At 51.9% G+C, this 17095-nt stretch overlaps 9 protein-coding genes across 9 annotated transcripts; 5 read left to right on the top strand and 4 right to left on the bottom strand.

Annotated features, from left to right (window-relative positions):
• Positions 1–763: 763 nt before the first annotated feature.
• On the top strand, positions 764–2041 carry UMAG_03229 (uncharacterized protein; the record flags this gene model as incomplete). Its single annotated transcript, XM_011391354.1, has 1 exon — positions 764–2041. One exon carries the CDS (start codon positions 764–766, stop codon positions 2039–2041), a length of 1278 nt encoding a protein of 425 aa, XP_011389656.1.
• Positions 2042–3014: 973 nt separating this feature from the next.
• Positions 3015–4961, top strand: UMAG_03228 (uncharacterized protein; the record flags this gene model as incomplete). Its single annotated transcript, XM_011391353.1, has 1 exon — positions 3015–4961. The coding sequence occupies one exon, from the start codon at positions 3015–3017 to the stop codon at positions 4959–4961; it is 1947 nt and encodes a 648-aa protein (XP_011389655.1).
• A 321-nt stretch (positions 4962–5282) lies between these two features.
• Positions 5283–6200, bottom strand: UMAG_03227 (putative exosome complex exonuclease rrp41; the record flags this gene model as incomplete). The annotated part of the gene is made up of 2 exons (XM_011391352.1): positions 5283–6101; positions 6198–6200. The coding sequence occupies 2 exons, from the start codon at positions 6198–6200 to the stop codon at positions 5283–5285; spliced, it is 822 nt and encodes a 273-aa protein (XP_011389654.1).
• Positions 6201–6576: 376 nt separating this feature from the next.
• UMAG_03226 (uncharacterized protein) lies at positions 6577–9018 on the top strand (the record flags this gene model as incomplete). The annotated part of the gene is made up of 1 exon (XM_011391351.1): positions 6577–9018. The coding sequence occupies one exon, from the start codon at positions 6577–6579 to the stop codon at positions 9016–9018; it is 2442 nt and encodes an 813-aa protein (XP_011389653.1).
• A 156-nt stretch (positions 9019–9174) lies between these two features.
• UMAG_10647 (putative 20S proteasome subunit beta 6) lies at positions 9175–10041 on the bottom strand (the record flags this gene model as incomplete). The annotated part of the gene is made up of 1 exon (XM_011391496.1): positions 9175–10041. The coding sequence occupies one exon, from the start codon at positions 10039–10041 to the stop codon at positions 9175–9177; it is 867 nt and encodes a 288-aa protein (XP_011389798.1).
• Positions 10042–11403: 1362 nt separating this feature from the next.
• On the top strand, positions 11404–11709 carry UMAG_12217 (uncharacterized protein; the record flags this gene model as incomplete). The annotated part of the gene is made up of 2 exons (XM_011391552.1): positions 11404–11489; positions 11601–11709. 2 exons carry the CDS (start codon positions 11404–11406, stop codon positions 11707–11709), a joined length of 195 nt encoding a protein of 64 aa, XP_011389854.1.
• Positions 11710–12230: 521 nt separating this feature from the next.
• UMAG_12216 (uncharacterized protein) lies at positions 12231–13141 on the bottom strand (the record flags this gene model as incomplete). The annotated part of the gene is made up of 3 exons (XM_011391551.1): positions 12231–12562; positions 12592–12634; positions 12761–13141. The coding sequence occupies 3 exons, from the start codon at positions 13139–13141 to the stop codon at positions 12231–12233; spliced, it is 756 nt and encodes a 251-aa protein (XP_011389853.1).
• An 866-nt stretch (positions 13142–14007) lies between these two features.
• UMAG_12215 (uncharacterized protein) lies at positions 14008–14726 on the bottom strand (the record flags this gene model as incomplete). The annotated part of the gene is made up of 2 exons (XM_011391550.1): positions 14008–14258; positions 14336–14726. The coding sequence occupies 2 exons, from the start codon at positions 14724–14726 to the stop codon at positions 14008–14010; spliced, it is 642 nt and encodes a 213-aa protein (XP_011389852.1).
• A 788-nt stretch (positions 14727–15514) lies between these two features.
• UMAG_03223 (mig1 protein) lies at positions 15515–16181 on the top strand (the record flags this gene model as incomplete). The annotated part of the gene is made up of 2 exons (XM_011391350.1): positions 15515–15821; positions 15931–16181. 2 exons carry the CDS (start codon positions 15515–15517, stop codon positions 16179–16181), a joined length of 558 nt encoding a protein of 185 aa, XP_011389652.1.
• Positions 16182–17095: the final 914 nt, after the last annotated feature.

The raw sequence follows: 17095 nt of genomic DNA, 5'->3' as shown, positions 1-17095 counted from the left end.
AAATCGTAAATCGTAAATCGTAAATCGTAAATCGTAAATCGTAAATCGTAAATCGTGAACCACACAAATCGAGAGAAAGAGAGGAAAGCAAGACAGAATCACGAATGCAAGAAAAGAGAGAGAGGATGCTTGAACTGCAGCCAGCCAGCTCACTCGCTCGGCAGTCCACATCCGAGGTGCGACGCAAGCACAGGGACATGAGAACACCAACACGGAACACGGACACAGCAAAGTCACAGAGTGGGAATCCTCGTCTATCAACGTGGAATCACAACGTGCTGACACGGAACACGGCAATCACGAATCAACATACACCTGTTAAACCAATCACGAATGCCAAAGAGATTATCTCAACCCCCGTGAACCGATTCACGATTTACAACTTAACGGCATGCGTGCTCCGAATCACGACTCACGAATCACGACTGGAGAAGGCGAGTCGAACAGTCCGTGAAAACAGCCTCCGCAGAGTCACGAGTAACGTGTAACACACACAATCGTCAATCGTCAATCGAAAATCGTGAACCGACTCATGCGTCATGGTGCCCTTCACGTTTCCTGGGCCACCCTAGCTTAGGCCGGCTGAGGCGTGGCAGGTGCGGGGTAACTCCGAGTCGTGAGTTTGTGGTTGCAAGATCCGACAAATCGTGAATTGCCATCGTGTATGTGTGGCCGACCTTGTTGCGATGCCACTTGTGTCTCGCATTGCTGCCACTCGACGTCCACCACCTCTCCTCGATTGATCCCCGATTCCTACGCAAGCATGTCGAGCCCTCACTCTTCTGCCTCGACTACGTCAGCAACGCCGCTCAACGATGCGCTCAAGAGGGCCGTCAACCACCGCGACAAACCCAACGCATTCACCATCGATGCCTTTGTCAACAACTTCTTGCGTCCACTTTTCCACTCGAATGGGCTCTCGACCATCGCAACCATACTTTCACTTGTCAGAATCGTCGGCGGCACCAACAATCTCAAGTTTCTCAGAGATAGGACCGATCTCAGTCGACGCGAAAAGCTGTCGCTTCTGGCGGCTGATTTCGGCGCTGGTTGGAGCAATCGCGCCAACCGACTTGCCAAATGGTATCTGCTCATCCGGCTGTTCAAGACGATCAACGCCATAGGCAATCGTCTCATCATCGATCGCCAGTCCCGCAGGCCGATTCGATGGAATGAGCACATTGTTGTCATCACCGGCGGTGCCAGAGGTATCTGTGGCCATGTCTGCAAACTTCTCCGTCAAAAAGGCGCCACCGTCGTCGTTCTCGACTTGCCAGACAAGTCAGAACACGGACTAGAGACTCTCTACATCAAGACTGATGTCACTGACATCCAGTCGCTTCTCAACGCCAAAAAACAGGTCGAGGACAAGCTGGGTTACTGTACCATGCTGCTGCTCGGCGCTGGTATCGCACGACACTCGTTCTTGCTCGACACAGAGCAACAGTTCCCCTACTCACTCGCCAAGCACGTCTCCGAAGTCAACTTCCACGGCGTCATGGCAACCCTGAAAACGTTTGGCGAACACATGCTCCCCGATGGTGGAGTAAAAGACCGCCCTTACAAACAGGCCAAAAACGGATGGGGTGGACACATCCTCATCATCGGCTCTGGCGCCGCCTACGTTGAGCTTCCAGCCAACGCTGCCTACAACGCATCCAAGGCAGCCACCGTCTCGTTGCACTCGTCGCTCTCGGCCGAGCTGCATGCTTACCACAAGGTGGACAATGTGCGCAGCTCCATCGTCTGCCCACTCAAGATCGAATCCAAGATGACCGAAGGTCGAATGCTCGACACGCACGACCAGTTCCTGCTGCCAACGCTTACCATTCCTCAGGCGGCCACCAAGATTATCGACGTGCTCGAAGGAGACAAGAGCAGAATCGTCTATATCCCTCGAGCCATGTATGTCCTGAGCTACAACAAGGTGCTGCCAGCTTGGATCTTGCGCGCCATTCATATCGGACTCGGTGCTACGGATACCTTTATGACGTATGCAAAAGAATTCCGTAGCGCTGACGGTAACATTCACCAAAAGTAGTCACACAGTCACAAGCGCCGAATAGCGCTCCTCGTATCGGATCAAATCGCAAATCACAAATCACAAATGCAATTGCCATAACTTAGTTTGTCAGTGTGAGTATATCGTGTATGGAATGCCAAGGTGCAGTTTAACCCTGTCTCTTGAAATGGAAGCCTTGCACGTCGTGCCTTGGTTGCATTCAGCTCTAACCTGGCTATTTTCGTGATTGTGTGGATCGGTGTCTTTTACAGCGTTGGTGGATCGGGCTTTGCATTCACGATTCTCGATGCAACGGCGGATAATCGTGAAAAAATACACTGTATATTCGGCATCGCAAGATACTCCGATGCGCGATCATTAGCCGCTCGTCCAGCCGGGTGGAGACCAGTCACGAGTGCGGGGTATTAGTCTATTGAATAGTCAACATTCACGAATATCAATAACAATCGTTAATCGAGAATCACGAATGATAATCGTGAATAACTTGGGCTTAGCGAGTGAAGAAGCCGTGAGCGATCCATACAACGTTACTTGACAAGTTCACGCTTAGGGTGTCAAGCTGTTTGGCCTACTCACGACGGTTCACGCTAGATTCGGCACGGGGACGCTCGTGACCTCGCACATTACCGCTCCACCGCTCTCTTCCATCCCGGTCTTCCGGTCGTCCTCTTTCCGTCCTCGGCCTGAGTCAGTATCCGTGTTGGCCGGCACGGCCTATGGACCATGTCTGTCCGCACCTCTCACCAGTCAGAAGTGCCTTTCGTGTGTGTTTCTCCATTGCGCTTGTCAGTTGGCATGCTGTCTCCATCTTTGGCTCCCGCTTCGCCACCTTTGTTGCTCTGCATCCAACAACGCTCTTCGCTCCCACCCTCATACACGTCAAGCAGCTTGTCGATAGTGTCCTCTCAGCCATAGCCGATTTCGTCCAAGGCAGCGCAGCGCGTAATCACCGCAGAACCCACGTTTTCGAGCCTAATTCTACTTGAACAAGATGAGCTCGGTCCCAACCTCTCCTCACTTGGCCAAGCGCTCCATCCCCCAAGACTTCAAAGGTGACCGTGACCAAAGCACTCTTGTACCGCTCGAAACGGTCGACAAGCTGCTCGACGCTCCCGGAAGCCTACTCGAGACCCAAGTCAAATTCATCAATGGCCGACTCACCAAGGTTTGGAAGCAACTTCCAAACTCTGTTCGTGATCTTTGGATGTTTGCTGCTACAACTTATGCTTCCAGAACCATGATTGTTGCCGAAGGTGAATCACATACCTATGCTCATGTTCACAAGCGCGCCATGCTCACCGCTACCTGGCTTTCGCGTCAGTTTGGCGTGAAAAAGGGCGACAGAGTCGCAATTGTCGCCCGCAACCATGTCGAATTCGTGATTGGCTTTTATGCTGTACACCTCTTGGGAGGCGTACCGGCGCTAGTCAATGCCTTCCTTCCTGGAAAGGCCATCTACGACTGCATCAGGGATGTAGGCTCCAAAGTGGCCCTTTTCGACGTGGAAAGGTTCAGACGTTTGCGAGATGCAGAGGAAAACTTTGTGCACAAGCTTTTTACGCAAGCCAGTCCAGACTGTGTCGACGACTTTGGCTGCACACCAGGTGCTCACAGTGGTCTATCTGGTGTAGCTGTCTTTGCTCGCAGCTTTTCAGGTATCCTGGCCCAAGAAGAGCGAGAGTGGGCTCAAGCCAACGGCGCTAACAATGTGTTTGATGCTTTCCAGCTCGACCGCAAGTTTGCTTCCGTCGCCCAGTCCGCCGATGCGATTCCCAAGATCGACATTCAACCCGAAGACCTGGCTTCCGTGCTATATACCTCTGGTACCACAGGTAAACCGAAAGGCGTAGCCGCTACACACCGTCAGTTCCTTTCGGCAGGTCCTAATTCTGGCTTCTCGATTGCTCGCGCCTACGTCCGTCGTGGATTGGCACCCCCCACACCCCAACCGGATGACGAACAAGCTTCCTCGATCTTCCTCATCCCTCTCTTCCACTCTACCGGCATTCAATCCGGCCTATGCCCCAGCGTGCTGCGTGGCAGCAAGATCGTCCTCATGCCCAAGTACGATCTTGAAAAGGCAATCGAACTCATCCAGCAGCACAAGATCCAAGTCGTTCTCGGAATCGGATTCATGGTTCGAGAGATCGTGCTCAGCAAGCACGAGCTTCCTTCTCTCCAGGGTCTTTCGCATGGCGGATCGTCAAGCGCCAAAGAGTTGCCCGAAGAGTCTCGTCAGAAGTTCCCGTCGATGCTCATCGGTCAAGGTTACGGCAGCACCGAAGTCAACGGTGCTGCCTCGGGTCTGGCCAGTGACGACTACTTGGCTCGACCCACTTCGGCCGGTCGTGCTCCTCCAACCATCGAGATCCGTATCATCGACCCCGATACGCTGACCGAGGTGGCCAATGGCAAAACGGGCGAAATCTGGGTTCGCGGTCCCAACGTCGCTCTCGGCTACTGGGGTAAAAAAGCGGCCACAGAAGAGGCCTTTACCAAAGACGGCTTCTTCCGCACCGGTGATCTTGGTCGCAAAGAGGACGATGGCTTCATCTACGTCATGGATCGATCCAAACACATCATCATCCGTGGTGGCGAAAACATCAGCGGTACAGAGGTGGAAACGGCGATCTATTCAGAACGAAGGATCATTGACTGTACAGCTGTTCCCATCCCCGACCAACGTTTCGGCGAGACAGTCGGCGTCGTATGTGTCCCACGCGCCGAGTATCAGAAGCAGAACAGACCGACAGAGCAAGACGTGCTCGCCGTAGCACGCAAGTTGCTGCCTAAGCACGAGGTCCCTGACTTTGTCTGGATCCGAGACGAGCCTCTAGAGAGGAACGCTAACGGTAAAGTAGACAAGGCCATCGTCAAGGAGGCGGCTAGGAAAAGGCATGCCCAACTAAAGGCTGCTAGTGCCAAACCCAGATTGTAGATTTCACTGTCAACCTAGATGATGCTCCCAAAACAAATGCAAAGTATGTCGGAACCCATACAAGTTGTCTCGTCCTTTGCTCTGTGTCCTGCCGTTACACTTGTCGTTGCAAGCGAAAAGCAGATGAGACCTTGCTATACCAACTGGCTGTACCACGTGCGGTCGCCGGTGGAATCGAAGAGAGAAGCCCCTATCAGAGCGACATTTTCCATGAGCAGCAAATCACCAATAGCCACGAGCAATGAAAGAGAATGAATTCGGTACAAGTACAAGACTGCATCAGAGAATGGCAAGCGTTACGATATAGCGCCAAATGCTGAATCAAGCGAGCATGATATCGTCGTGATCCGGACTATCGTGCTCTGCATCTTGGTCGTGGTGGACCGCTGTCTCGGACTCGATGGTTCTCCCAGTCATAGCATGCACCAACGTCTTTGTTCTGTCCCTTACTGCCAACTCCATCTCGTTGTGCAGCACAGCCACCGCCTGAATAGCTAGAGTGAAAATCTGTTCAAAGCGTTCCACATGCAACCTCGTCTCTAGCGATGCCAATGTGATCTGCTTGGTCCGTGGTAGCACTGCAACTGTAACATGAGGCAGATCCTGTTCCTCGGTGTTGGACAGGTCGAGCATAGCTGATGTCGAGTGAATGCCGCACGATACCGAGGCGACAAAGTCTTGCATAGCGATACCGGCATCAAGCAGGGCCAATGTGGAAGCATTGATGGCAGCGGGCAGAACACCTCCATCTTGCTGGTGCACTTGGACGAAGATATCAATCTGTGAGCGTGGGTAGAGATGTGTATGGATCACCGGCTCAAACGTCGACTTGATCGAATTCGCAAATTCCACCAGTCGTCTGTCGCCTCGATTGCGACGCCTACGTTCCATAGACCCCCATGGTGCTACGGACACCTCGACGTTGACAGAGGCACGATCGTGCATCACATTGGCTCCGGACCGAGCTTCTCGCGGGCCAAACACAGTGGCTGATACAATAGTTAGACCCTGCGTGATCTGTGCACATCCATCCGCGGCGGTGTCTTGAGAGCCGCCGAGTTGGATGCCGATCGACCTCAGTTCGAATTGCTTGCGCCCATCGATGCGGAAGCCTCCTGCGTTCAGGAGCTCGACCCGTGACTGGGAACAACACGTTCAAAGCAAACAAGGTCAGCATCCATTGAAGTTGGTGAGACAAGCGTCGGTCCTGAACCTCGGCTTCTGCGTATTACTTACCATCCCTGTAGTATTGACAGCCAACGGAAGACAGGGTCAAGCAGAGGTGGTCGTCGTTGTTCACGTTGCACGAGGCTTTTTGTGGAGGAAGTTCGTGCCAAGTCGTGAGGTGAGTATTCAAACACGGAAGCTTCTCAAGTTTTTTCCATCGGGCCCGATTACAAATCCGATTACGCTTCATGACGCGTGTGCGTCGATTCGTGATTTGGCGTGTTGTACATTTGTAATTCACGATTGGTTCAAAAGTGTTGTTCTCAATCACAAAGATCGTTCCATCAACACCATACACGTCTTTCTCTGTTCACTGATTTGACCACCTAACCAAGACACGCTGCTCACCACGAGACGCAACAGGCACGCTGCCGCCGTAGAGACGACAATGTCGCTCACACAGGCCTGGCAGCATGCACTGCACAGCTTGACGCGCCATCACAAACAGCCATCTGCCCGCACCTCTTGCTCTATCCTGCTGCCATCATTACATGCGTATACTGTGCTGATGCAGTATCTCGAGCCAGTAGCGCCTTTGGACTGTCGCTTCTACAGTTTCGAGGCTGACTCCTTTATCCTAGATGCAGAAGCCAGCAACGCCCTTCATGAACTTCACGCCAGCGACGTTTCAGTACCATCAAGCTCCAAGACAAACCTATCATCACCCAGTCCGAGCCTAATCGCTCTGTCTCACCATTACATTGACAGGTGTCTACAAAGGATTCGCAAAGTTGCATTGGAGTGTGGTGTCACTACTGCTCATGAACAGGGAACAGGCTTTTCGACGCTAGGTGACGACTTACCCTGCACTCTCGTTACCATATCACACTGGTTTCGAGCTTGGCTATCTCCTTACTCCGAAGGATCGATCTTTGAAAGCCTTTCGAGCGACCGAAATCGACTTCTCAAGCCGCTTCAAGCATATGTGCGCTCTTGCTTCGATGCACGAGCCGCAGATGCGCTACGTTCACATCTCGAACACCTGGTAAGCGATCAGAACGACACGGACCTGCACGCAACATTTGTCGCTCATATCAACACGGCAGGTCTGACACAGCCAGCACTGATCTTGCTCACCCGAGTGGTGCATCTCGAGATCTCGCGCAAAGTCCGAGCGGTGATCGGTGCAGAGGACGTGCGGCCACAAGACTCTGTGCTGCCGCTCGATTATGCTGCTCGTCGCGTGCTGCAACAATGGCTCGACGACGAGGTCAAACCACGCTTTGCTGCTATTCGTCAGATGTGTCGTCAGCAACACGTCTCGTCTGTTTTGGATGAAGAAATGCCCGACGTAGACTCTGCAGATCAATCTACATGGCAGACTCGGCTCGACTACCAGCTGGACAAAGCGCTCTGCCTCACGCGCGCTGCGCAGCTATTCGACCTGGTCGCGTTATACCCAGAGTCGTCAGCAGCGCTCGATGACCTGCGGCTGAGCCTGAACAACGCAGATCAAAGGCTTAGCGTTGCCAAGACACTCTCGCAATCGTTGCACATGCGACTGTTGCATCCGGGCGCCCACACCCGCGATATCATCCAGATGTATGTGCATCTCGTTCGCTCTCTACGCGAGGTAGATCCAACGGGCGTAGTGCTGTCGCGTGTCGTGTCGCCCCTCAGAAGGTATCTGCGCGCAAGGAAGGATACAGTGTTGGTGATCGTAGCGTCAATGTTGGGAGACGATCCTGACTTCACCTTGCTCAAGGATGAACTGGAGCGAGCGGATCAGGAAGAGCAGCACCAGGAAAGCCAGTCTGAAAACAAGCGCAGACGTCGACCTCGACGGTCACTGCAGACCAGTACCGCTGCAGCTGCAACGCGCTCTGGAAACCCAAGTGGCAAACGTCGATTCGCCAATTCGCGACGCGCTGCCAACAGCTCGCACGCTTCAGACAGCGATGCCTCTTCCGAAGAAGACTGGGACGACCCCGCTTGGGTACCCAAACCCGTGGAAGCAGGTAGCGGCTACCGCATGTCAACGTCCAAAGACATCGTCTCGATGCTGACGAGCATTTTTGACGATCGAAGTGGGTTCATTGCTGCTTTGGAAAAGAGCATGGCCGACCAGCTGGTGCAAGTGAAAGGGTACAAAGCGATGAGAGAGTATCGCAACAATATGATTCTCAAGAAGCGGTTTGGAGAGAAGAACATGGGCAAGTGCGATGTAATGCTTGGCGATGTCACTGAATCTCGTCGAATCGATAGCGAGGTGCACCAACGACGACGACTGGCTGCGCCTGCTTCGACATCTGCAGTGCAAGGTATGGTTTCCAGGTTGCATCCATTGATTATTTCGCGTCAGTTTTGGCCGGAAAATACGACCAAGCCTAACAGTGGTGTGCGTCAGACTGCAGCTAATCCTGGAGGTGTGCAGATGGGCACGCCTGCGCCGGTGACAGAGTTCACTCTCCCCCCTCTCTTCCTACAAGCGCAGGAGGAGTACAGCAAGACGTACCGACAGTCGAAAGCGATGCGCAAGCTGCATTGGCTCAACCACCTCGGAAGCGTCGAATTGGACGTCCAACTCGACTCGGGCCAGACCATCTCGGTCGAATGCAGCTTGATCCAAGCGTCGACACTAGAGGTGATCTCGCGCTGCAAAACGCGTACCGCCTCGGCCGAAGACGCTTCGCCCACAACCGGCGCCAATCTCGTCACACTCTCCGACGTCATGGAACAACTCAACCTACAAAGAGAAAAAGACGCCAGGGACGCACTCGACTATTGGGTCCGAGTCGGACTCCTCAAACAAGCCGGCGTAGCGGATGCGTTTATTGTTCAGTCTAGCTTGGCTGTTCCAGCTGAAGCACGTGACGACGAGCCGCTTTAGCTTCATGTCTTGACTGCGCCAGCCCTGACTTGACTCGCCAACACAAGACGACAAACATCCTCTATGACGAGCAAACCTGTGTATGACGAGTGACTGAGTAATGCTACAGAAGACTGGCAATGAGACCAGCACGTGCACTAGTTTCGATCGCTGAGTCTAATCCTTCTTGAGTTCGCGCCTGATGACCATGACAGCGCCTTGCTGTTGCTCGTCCTCTCCACCGACTGCTTCTGCGACGCTGAAAGGTACATCGGAGGGCAGAGTGCTGAGATCCACAGCAGCAGCACCCTTTGCACCCTCGCCCTGGCCACTTGCACTAGCGGGCGTCCTGACAACAAACACCTCGAGCCCATCGCCAACCTCGATATGTCGCTCCGTGGCGGAAGTGAACGAGTCCACGACGATCTTCAACACCTCTCCAAGTGTCATCTGGCCTGGAGTGGGCACAGTACGTTCCGGCGTGGATGTTTGGTTTCGGAACATGATCTGGTTGTCGAAGAATGGCTGGATCAGCGACTGAGCTGCACCTGCAGCCCTGCAAAACTCTCTTTCGTAGCTTCCCACGGGATCAAACGAATACACTGCACCCTTTCCTTCTTCATCGAGACCGCCGAGAATGTTGTACACGTAGTAAGGGAAAAACCGCTTTCCGTATAGGATGGTCGAAATCATACGCGCAATCGAGTGGAGCGGCATCGATCGACCATGTGCATGACGGTACATTTCGAGCCTCTGACGAACGTGCGAGACGAGCGCTTCCGCATCCGCAGCGAACCCATTGGTGGCAAGTGTAGCCTTGTCGTTCAGTCGGAATACTTTAGGCTTGTAGCGCGTCTGAATGTTGTAACCAGTCGACTGACGTGTGTCGGACGCAATTACGCAGAAGTCTGTACCACAGACGGCAGCAATACTGCCACCGTTCGAATCGTATGGCGAGAATTGGTGGCCCACCATGTGGTCCTTGAGCGCTGACGCTGCTGCTGGTCCGCGGGAAGAGCCAGGGAACGTTCCAAAGAGCGACATGATGATGAAAGGATGCCGCGGGGGATGAAAGTCAGTACAGGCGACTGTGGGGCGAGCTGACGTGAGGTGCGCTGTGGTTGCAGTAGATCCGTAGGCCTTGATTCGAGCGCTGGTTGTACGAGAACAAGTGCTGATGAGACAGAAGACGGTGTTGGAGATGGAACTTGAAAGCAAGAATTGAAACTCAAACCGCTGCCCTGTCATTCGTGATTTACGATTGAAGCCGCGTCAGTCAAACACGAAACAGCTTGTGCAACTCAAAAGACGTTCGTCAGCTCCACACTTCTTTTCCTCACGTGCAAGCAGCAACGCACAGACCGATCAGCTGAAGACACGATTCGTGATTCACGATTCACAGATTTGTCTAACTGATCGAAAATTGTTACACCTCGAAACGTGACAGTGCCAAAAATCGCGCGCGGATCACGCACCGCGCACCATCTACACGAGTCACAAGTCTGTGAGTTATCGTGTAAGTTATGTCAGCTTCTAAAAGACAATCATGATTGAAGCTCTACTGAACCTGGGACTGAACTTTTTTGCATTGAGGACGACGGCTACTGACTCGGAAGCTCGAAAGCCATCTCCTCTCATCGATCACAAATGTGGCCTGCTCTGCACGTGCTCGACAGCAAAGACGTTGCTGCTTATCTCGGGCTACTTGATCCTGGTTGGCAAAAACTGTGGCGTCATCTAAGGACTACTTTCACGCAGAGCATGGCGAGCGGCCTTTCCAAGCCACATTTGCGGCTTGCTGGCGACATTCGTGACTGTTCATCACAAAATCTTCATAGCGTCCAAGTTGCTCGAGCTAGGTGTAACGATAAAGGGAAGAGAAGCCTCTCCAGCGCCCTTACATTCGTGATTAGGCGTGGGCGCACCCACAATCACGAATCACGAATGTCAGCTAAGATGCTCGGTCGACTGTTGTTTGCGTGAGAAAGATCAGACATTCGTGACTGTTCTCATGCCAATTATCATCCATTGCATTCCAGAGTGTTTCTCACGCCTTCGATTGGCGTCGACGCTCGACTAGAGGCACCCAAACCTCGTTTGGGGGAGCTCTTCATAGGCATCAAGCTAATTGAGTTACCAAGCGCGATAGAAGGGGCATGTATCCCCAAGGGGCTTTCTTGCCTGATGCAGAATGTGCTCCCTCTTGGCTCTATTCGCATGATTGACACTGTCAGCAATTGCAAAGCCACTTCTGCCAGATGACCAGGTTGGTTTCATCCGTCACCGAGTTGAGGAATCGCTTAGAAATATAAGTCGGCACTCAAGACGTACAGTACACCCTCCTTACCCATCAAGCAGCCCCACTTCTTTTCACCGAGCATCGTCCATAGAAAGTCACAAGAGACCATGAAGCTCACCATCGTATTGTCCGCCTTGCTCGGTCTCGCTGCCATGGCGCAGGCCATTTGCATGCAGTGTGATGTTCGAACGCAGTATTGCTGCATCGTTCATCCCATCAGAACCATGTGAGTCAACACGGCTCTCAGATACGGTAGCAACAAGCAGATGGTCGCTGACAAGAACATCTTTCTCTACTTTCTCAGTTCTCGAGGCGTCTGCGTCACACGTGGTGCTGGTTGTCCTTTTGGCTATGTTCAGTATGATCCAGCCATCCACGGCGACGCGGCTCTGGACACAAAAGACAGCAACTAACGCTGATCCCGAAGCACAATGGCAGCTCGTGATCAAAGCGCTCTAGCTCATGCCAAGCAGGGAGATTAAATCAGCCTAGTCCCAGTTTCTTGGTTTGCCATCGTTTGCTTGACGCATCCATGCGCTTTCTACTGCCTAGCAATTTCAGCGCTTCTCCCTTGACAGAACCTATCCTACGTAGCTTGTGCTTGTGCCCAACCGACCATTTGAAGGCGAGTTCAGGGCTTCATCGTGGTCTATGGACTCCGCTTCAATGAATCGCTCCATGCACTTCTTTGTTCCCCAGTCTCAAAGGTTCAGCTCCGTTCGAATTCTGTCAAACTAGAGGATAATAGTTGATATTGAGCTGCAAGTTGGAACCCGTGATTGTCGAATCTGAATGCGAACAAAACGCCAACGCCCATGATCTTTGATGGAAGCGAGACTGCTACAAGCACCTTTTTAGCAATTCCATCGGGGATGATCATAAGCTGTTGCAAGAAGGTTCTTTATCGCCGTATGTGAGTGTCGATGCTAGCTGATTAGATCCCACTACCATCGCTATCGCGTAATTCTGAAAACCTGTCGCGGTCGCGCGTTCCGATAAAGATCCACTTGTTGCACAGACGCTTGCCTGTCTCCCGGTAGTTCCAAGTGTCAATGTCTCTGTAGTTTTCATCGGTAGTGGTGACGTGGATGCGTCCTTGTTCACGACCGCTAAGGTGGATTTTGTAACAGCCGGTGTCGGGCTCGTAGCCATAGTACCTGAACCTTACGTTGCGGGTCTGTGCGTAGGCGATCGTGAATTCGACGGACGGATCCCTTAAGGTGAAGGCTGCAACAAAGATTCTCAGTAGCGTCAGCGAATCACTTGCTGTCCCGTGAGCGAGGCGTCAGCATCACAAAGGCTCACCGTTCGTAGTGCTGTCTTTGAGCCGGATTTCGTCTATTTGAAACGCAAAAGAGAGCAGATGAGGTGAGAATCCTATCTGCGAGTTTCAAGTCTGGCTAGGCTGGTGCGGAGCAAAGCCGAATTACCTGTCATGTTCAGCGGCTTCGACCAAGGCTCGACGCTGACAGTTTCCAACCTGTCATTGCCATTGTGCGCGAAGCAGGGCCACTTTGAGTCGGAGTTTGGCCCACAGTGTTTGTTGAAACCCTCGGTGTCAATCTTGAGCGGAGTCAGATCGCAGTAGAGTCCGCCAAGAGGACGTCCCAAAGTGTCTCTGTGTAGGTTGGGAACATAGCCAAACCCATGGGGAAAGGGGTCTGAATTACCACTTCCTCCCCTGCGTACGACATTGCTGGACGAGGTGATGGGAACGCTTGGCTCTTCTTCAACTGGTGAGGGGGTTGGCTCGTCTTCAACAATGCAATGGACAAGTAAAGTCAGCTGTGACACCAGCAAAATGCTACTGACGAGCGAAAGACCAAATCTGATGTGTCCGATCATGGCCGTTGGTCCTGTGTTGGCAAGTAGTATGGGTCTTGGCTAAGGTGGATAGAACGGTGAGCGTAGCGTGGATTCTTATTGTGGCGTATTTATCTGCCGACTCCGTATGGGCTCACCTTCGGCCATGTCTGGCCATAGACATATCTTCAAAGTGTAGTTGGTGGACATTTCTGTGCTCACATGAGATCATCCCACAGTGGGGCACCTAGATCGCAGGTTGCAGTGGGCCTTGTTTTGCGATGCAAAAACTTTCATTCCATCATTGTCGAATGAGTAGAGGCCACGGTTTTGTTGGATCCAACTCGGAGTCGAGACACACAGCTCTTGACTAGGAAGTGCAGCTCTGCGCCTCCCGTTCAGTGTCACATAGTATTCACTTAACATAACAGAGTTCTCGTCAGGTGTGGGACGCTGTATGGTGGGCTGAACCATCACGACTTGTTCGAACACAAGACAAGTAACAGGAAAGAATGGGTTAGAACTGCGTAGTGTCCCGGTCTCATCAGCAACGATTGAGTAAGTCGAGCTTCAGTACCCACAGTCGTCAGTCACGAAAAGTGTAGAGAAATCTAGCAAGTCTGCTTTCGAGCCCCTCGTTTGTGGACCATTTGTGATTCAGACATCATTTGACAAGAATCACAATTTCAACGTAACTTAATGTGAATATTCGTGATTCGTATTGAACCCACCGCCTCACCTGTTCTTACAGTATGTTCACTCGAATCAAAACCATCAGCTGACGAGGAGAGTGTGCTTTAAGATAGCAGTGGTCGTTGACATGAGCGGCTGCCCAATTCATAGAGGTACATGTTCGCCCTAAGAATCTTTCTAAGTGCACTATTGCCTATGCCCTGAAGATTCTTCGGCTACCGCCTGATCCTGATCACTAGCTTGTCTGTGCAAAAGTTTGTGCGTGTTTCAAGCTGAAGCTGTGTGTCGAAATCTGGACCGTCTACCGTTTTACCAATGGTCATTCTGTATTTTTTGGACACATCTCGTAGGAGCATGATGTCAAAGCACTTTGTGCTGGGATCGTAGTTGAGATAGCGGAATTTCATACCGCCATAGCGATGAAAGGTAATCTCAAAGGCGACGGCAGGGTCGTTCATGGTGAAAGCTACACTCAGAATGAACGTCAATAATTTTCTTCTTCTCGTTCTTTTCTTGGTGAAGAAACGAAACGGATGAACTCACCTGTAGCCTCGTTGTTACCTAGAATGATGTTCTTCGTCATATTGACAGGCTGCAGCCATGGCTCAATCTGGGCTCCGGCCATCGAAAGCCCATGTCCAACCAGCTCGAAATGAATCTCGGGCTGGGAACGGGACGTCCGAACTCCATAAATGATCGTGTCTACGTAGAGAGGCGTGATCTCTATGCAGTCGCCTGGAAGCTCTTGTTCGAGCACGGAGGCCCAAGGTGAGGGGAAAGTAAACAGATCACCTTTGATTTCTGGGAAACCTCCTATTTCTGGACCGACCCCGTAGAAAGGTTTCTTGGCGGACAGAGCAGCTGGCAGGAGCAAGACAATTACTGCTACGGCGGCGCAAAGTAGAAGTTTGACACGGAGGAATAGGCCCGTCATCCCCGTCAACTGCGCCAAGTGTTTTCCTGATTGTGTCTTGAGGAGCAAGGTTCGAGTTGCGAGGTTGGCACAAGAACCTGGGCCGCGTTTCGATCTAGATATAAGTGGAAACAGGACAGGAGTGATAGATACGAAGCGCCCAGCCCTTAGCAATCTGGTTCTGACCAAGTTAGATTTGCGGGAACTCGGGAAGTAGAGCAAACAAGTGAATATCGTCGCTTCCTCTGTCCACGGGTTGTATACCTCAGAACAAGATGCGGGACTTATGTACCGGTCCCACAGGACCGACTCGACCGTTTTAGAATATGCTGCCAAGTGAGGTGAGTAAGTATGCATTAGTACATTGCGTTCGTGGCTTGCAATACCGCTCTCTGGCCGTGACTCGATACTTTGTCCAAGAGGATCATGTCATTGAGCACACACGCCCTAGGGGCATTTCGGTGGGTACAGCCTTCGTACACGATACAGCCTAAGTATCGCGTGGGTACGAAATCAGAAAGCGATGGCCGTAGTCTCCATCCATCGTCTGTTTATTCGTTCGAAATGTGGGAGGCGAGTCAATTGACCTCATCTCGACGTAGCGATCCCACTGGCCCACTTTCCTCTTGCTTTGCTTAGATTAGAGCAATAATTCCATTCCGCAACGAGGAGACGCTCACACAGGCGTGTTCAACGGTTCAGAGAAGTCTTATAAAATCAAGCCACATCCTTGACGCTAACCTTGAAATCAAAATCGTAAATGCTTGCTCGTTTCACCTTAGTATTCCATTCTCTTCCTCCAGATCAAGATGACGCTCTTTCGGTACCCAGCTTTGGCAGCGCTGATGATCCTCGCTTACTCTGTTGAGGTCATCCATGCCTGGCCAGCGCCCACCATGAATCGCTTCGACAGCTGTCCATCGTACACCAAGCTGCTGCCGCGCTATGACCTCTACCATGAGCATTGCGAAGCTGACGCTGGTCCGTCAGGTAGCGACCCCAAATGGCCCTGTTTCACCATGTGGTACGGAGACATGACAACTGTCAACGCTACCGTGGACAACAGCAAAACTGCACCGGACGATTTCTTCCTCCTGAAAAACGGCGATAAGCTCGGTAAGCTAGATTACTACTGTTGCAGATGCACCGTTCTGAGGACTTGACAAGACTGACAGCCGTTCGGGATTGCCACCACTCACACTTACTCTCTGGTCCCACCTCCCAGACTTCACTACTCGCGACCCAAAGCAAGCCTTCACCTTGTCTTGGTTCTTTACCGACCTTTCCATGTCGTACTCGGACTTCAACCAGGACACAGGCTGCTACAAGATCACGCTCAAGCACAAGGAAGGCTTTCATCGTAGGATTTGGGTATCGGACGAAGCTGGCAAGGATAGGGACATTGACACTAGCAACTATCACGAGACCTCAAAGACGCTTTGCACAAAGTGGCTCCACATTCATGTAAAGGAGTAGTAAAACTGGTGCGGCTTTGCCATCGTTCCACAAGTTCTAGTCTCAAGCTTGCGTATGGTGTAATAACTCGTCGCATTGATCAAAGATGCTTCAAGCTTCTCTGTTTGAAATGGTTGTGAGCTCCTTCTTGCCTTCTTCAGCTACTTCACCGCGTAACGTGAATCGCCATCTACCTGCAGCAATCATGAATAATTAAGCTCCTTTACTGCTACATCGTTAGTTTTGGCGTTGAAGCGTTACTGTGGCTTGCTCAGGGCCTGCTTTTGCCAGCTATAGTTGTGGTCTTCTCTTTTGAGAGTACTGGAAAGACCAGCTGTGACTACCTTCCTACGAACAGACGTTGGCGGAACCATGATCTCATTCTGTCTTGAGTTGTGCCAGTGTTGACCCACACAAAACGTATGCTCTATGCCAACGAGGACCACCAGGGAATATGTGTTACATATGGGCTTAACATGGAGACGGTGTTGGCGCGAATGAGGGACTCATAGTCTCTTGCCATGCTTGGTTGCATCGTTAGTAATGCTACCGGTGCAAAGATGCAGTAGTAATCGTGAATGCGACTATGTGAAAGTGGTGAGATGCGAACAACCGGCAAACTCCTGTGAATCAGGCGATTCCAGTGTCTCTTGCAGGCGAGAGACTCGCTGTATCTTGCAGGTGAGCGACAAGACATCCTGTTGCGTCGGGATCCATAACTCCAGCAAAAACAACGCTTCAGAGAAATCCTATAAAGTCAATCGTATCATTCGTGTTCGACATCCCTGGTCGTCCTAGCACAAACACACATTTTCCTGCATTTGACTCCACAGACATCATTTCAGTACTCACATTAAGATCAAGATGAGGCTCTTCAAGTTCCAAGCTTCATCCTTGGCGATTTCGGTCGTTCGGGCCTTCTCTGTACAGGACAC

The sequence above is a fragment of the Mycosarcoma maydis genome, chromosome 8 (assembly GCF_000328475.2).
Source record: "Mycosarcoma maydis chromosome 8, whole genome shotgun sequence".
In the NCBI taxonomy this organism is placed as follows: Eukaryota; Fungi; Basidiomycota; class Ustilaginomycetes; order Ustilaginales; genus Mycosarcoma; species Mycosarcoma maydis.
The sequence above is the reverse complement of the archived record's forward strand: the minus strand, read 5'-3'. Positions and strand labels throughout refer to the sequence as shown.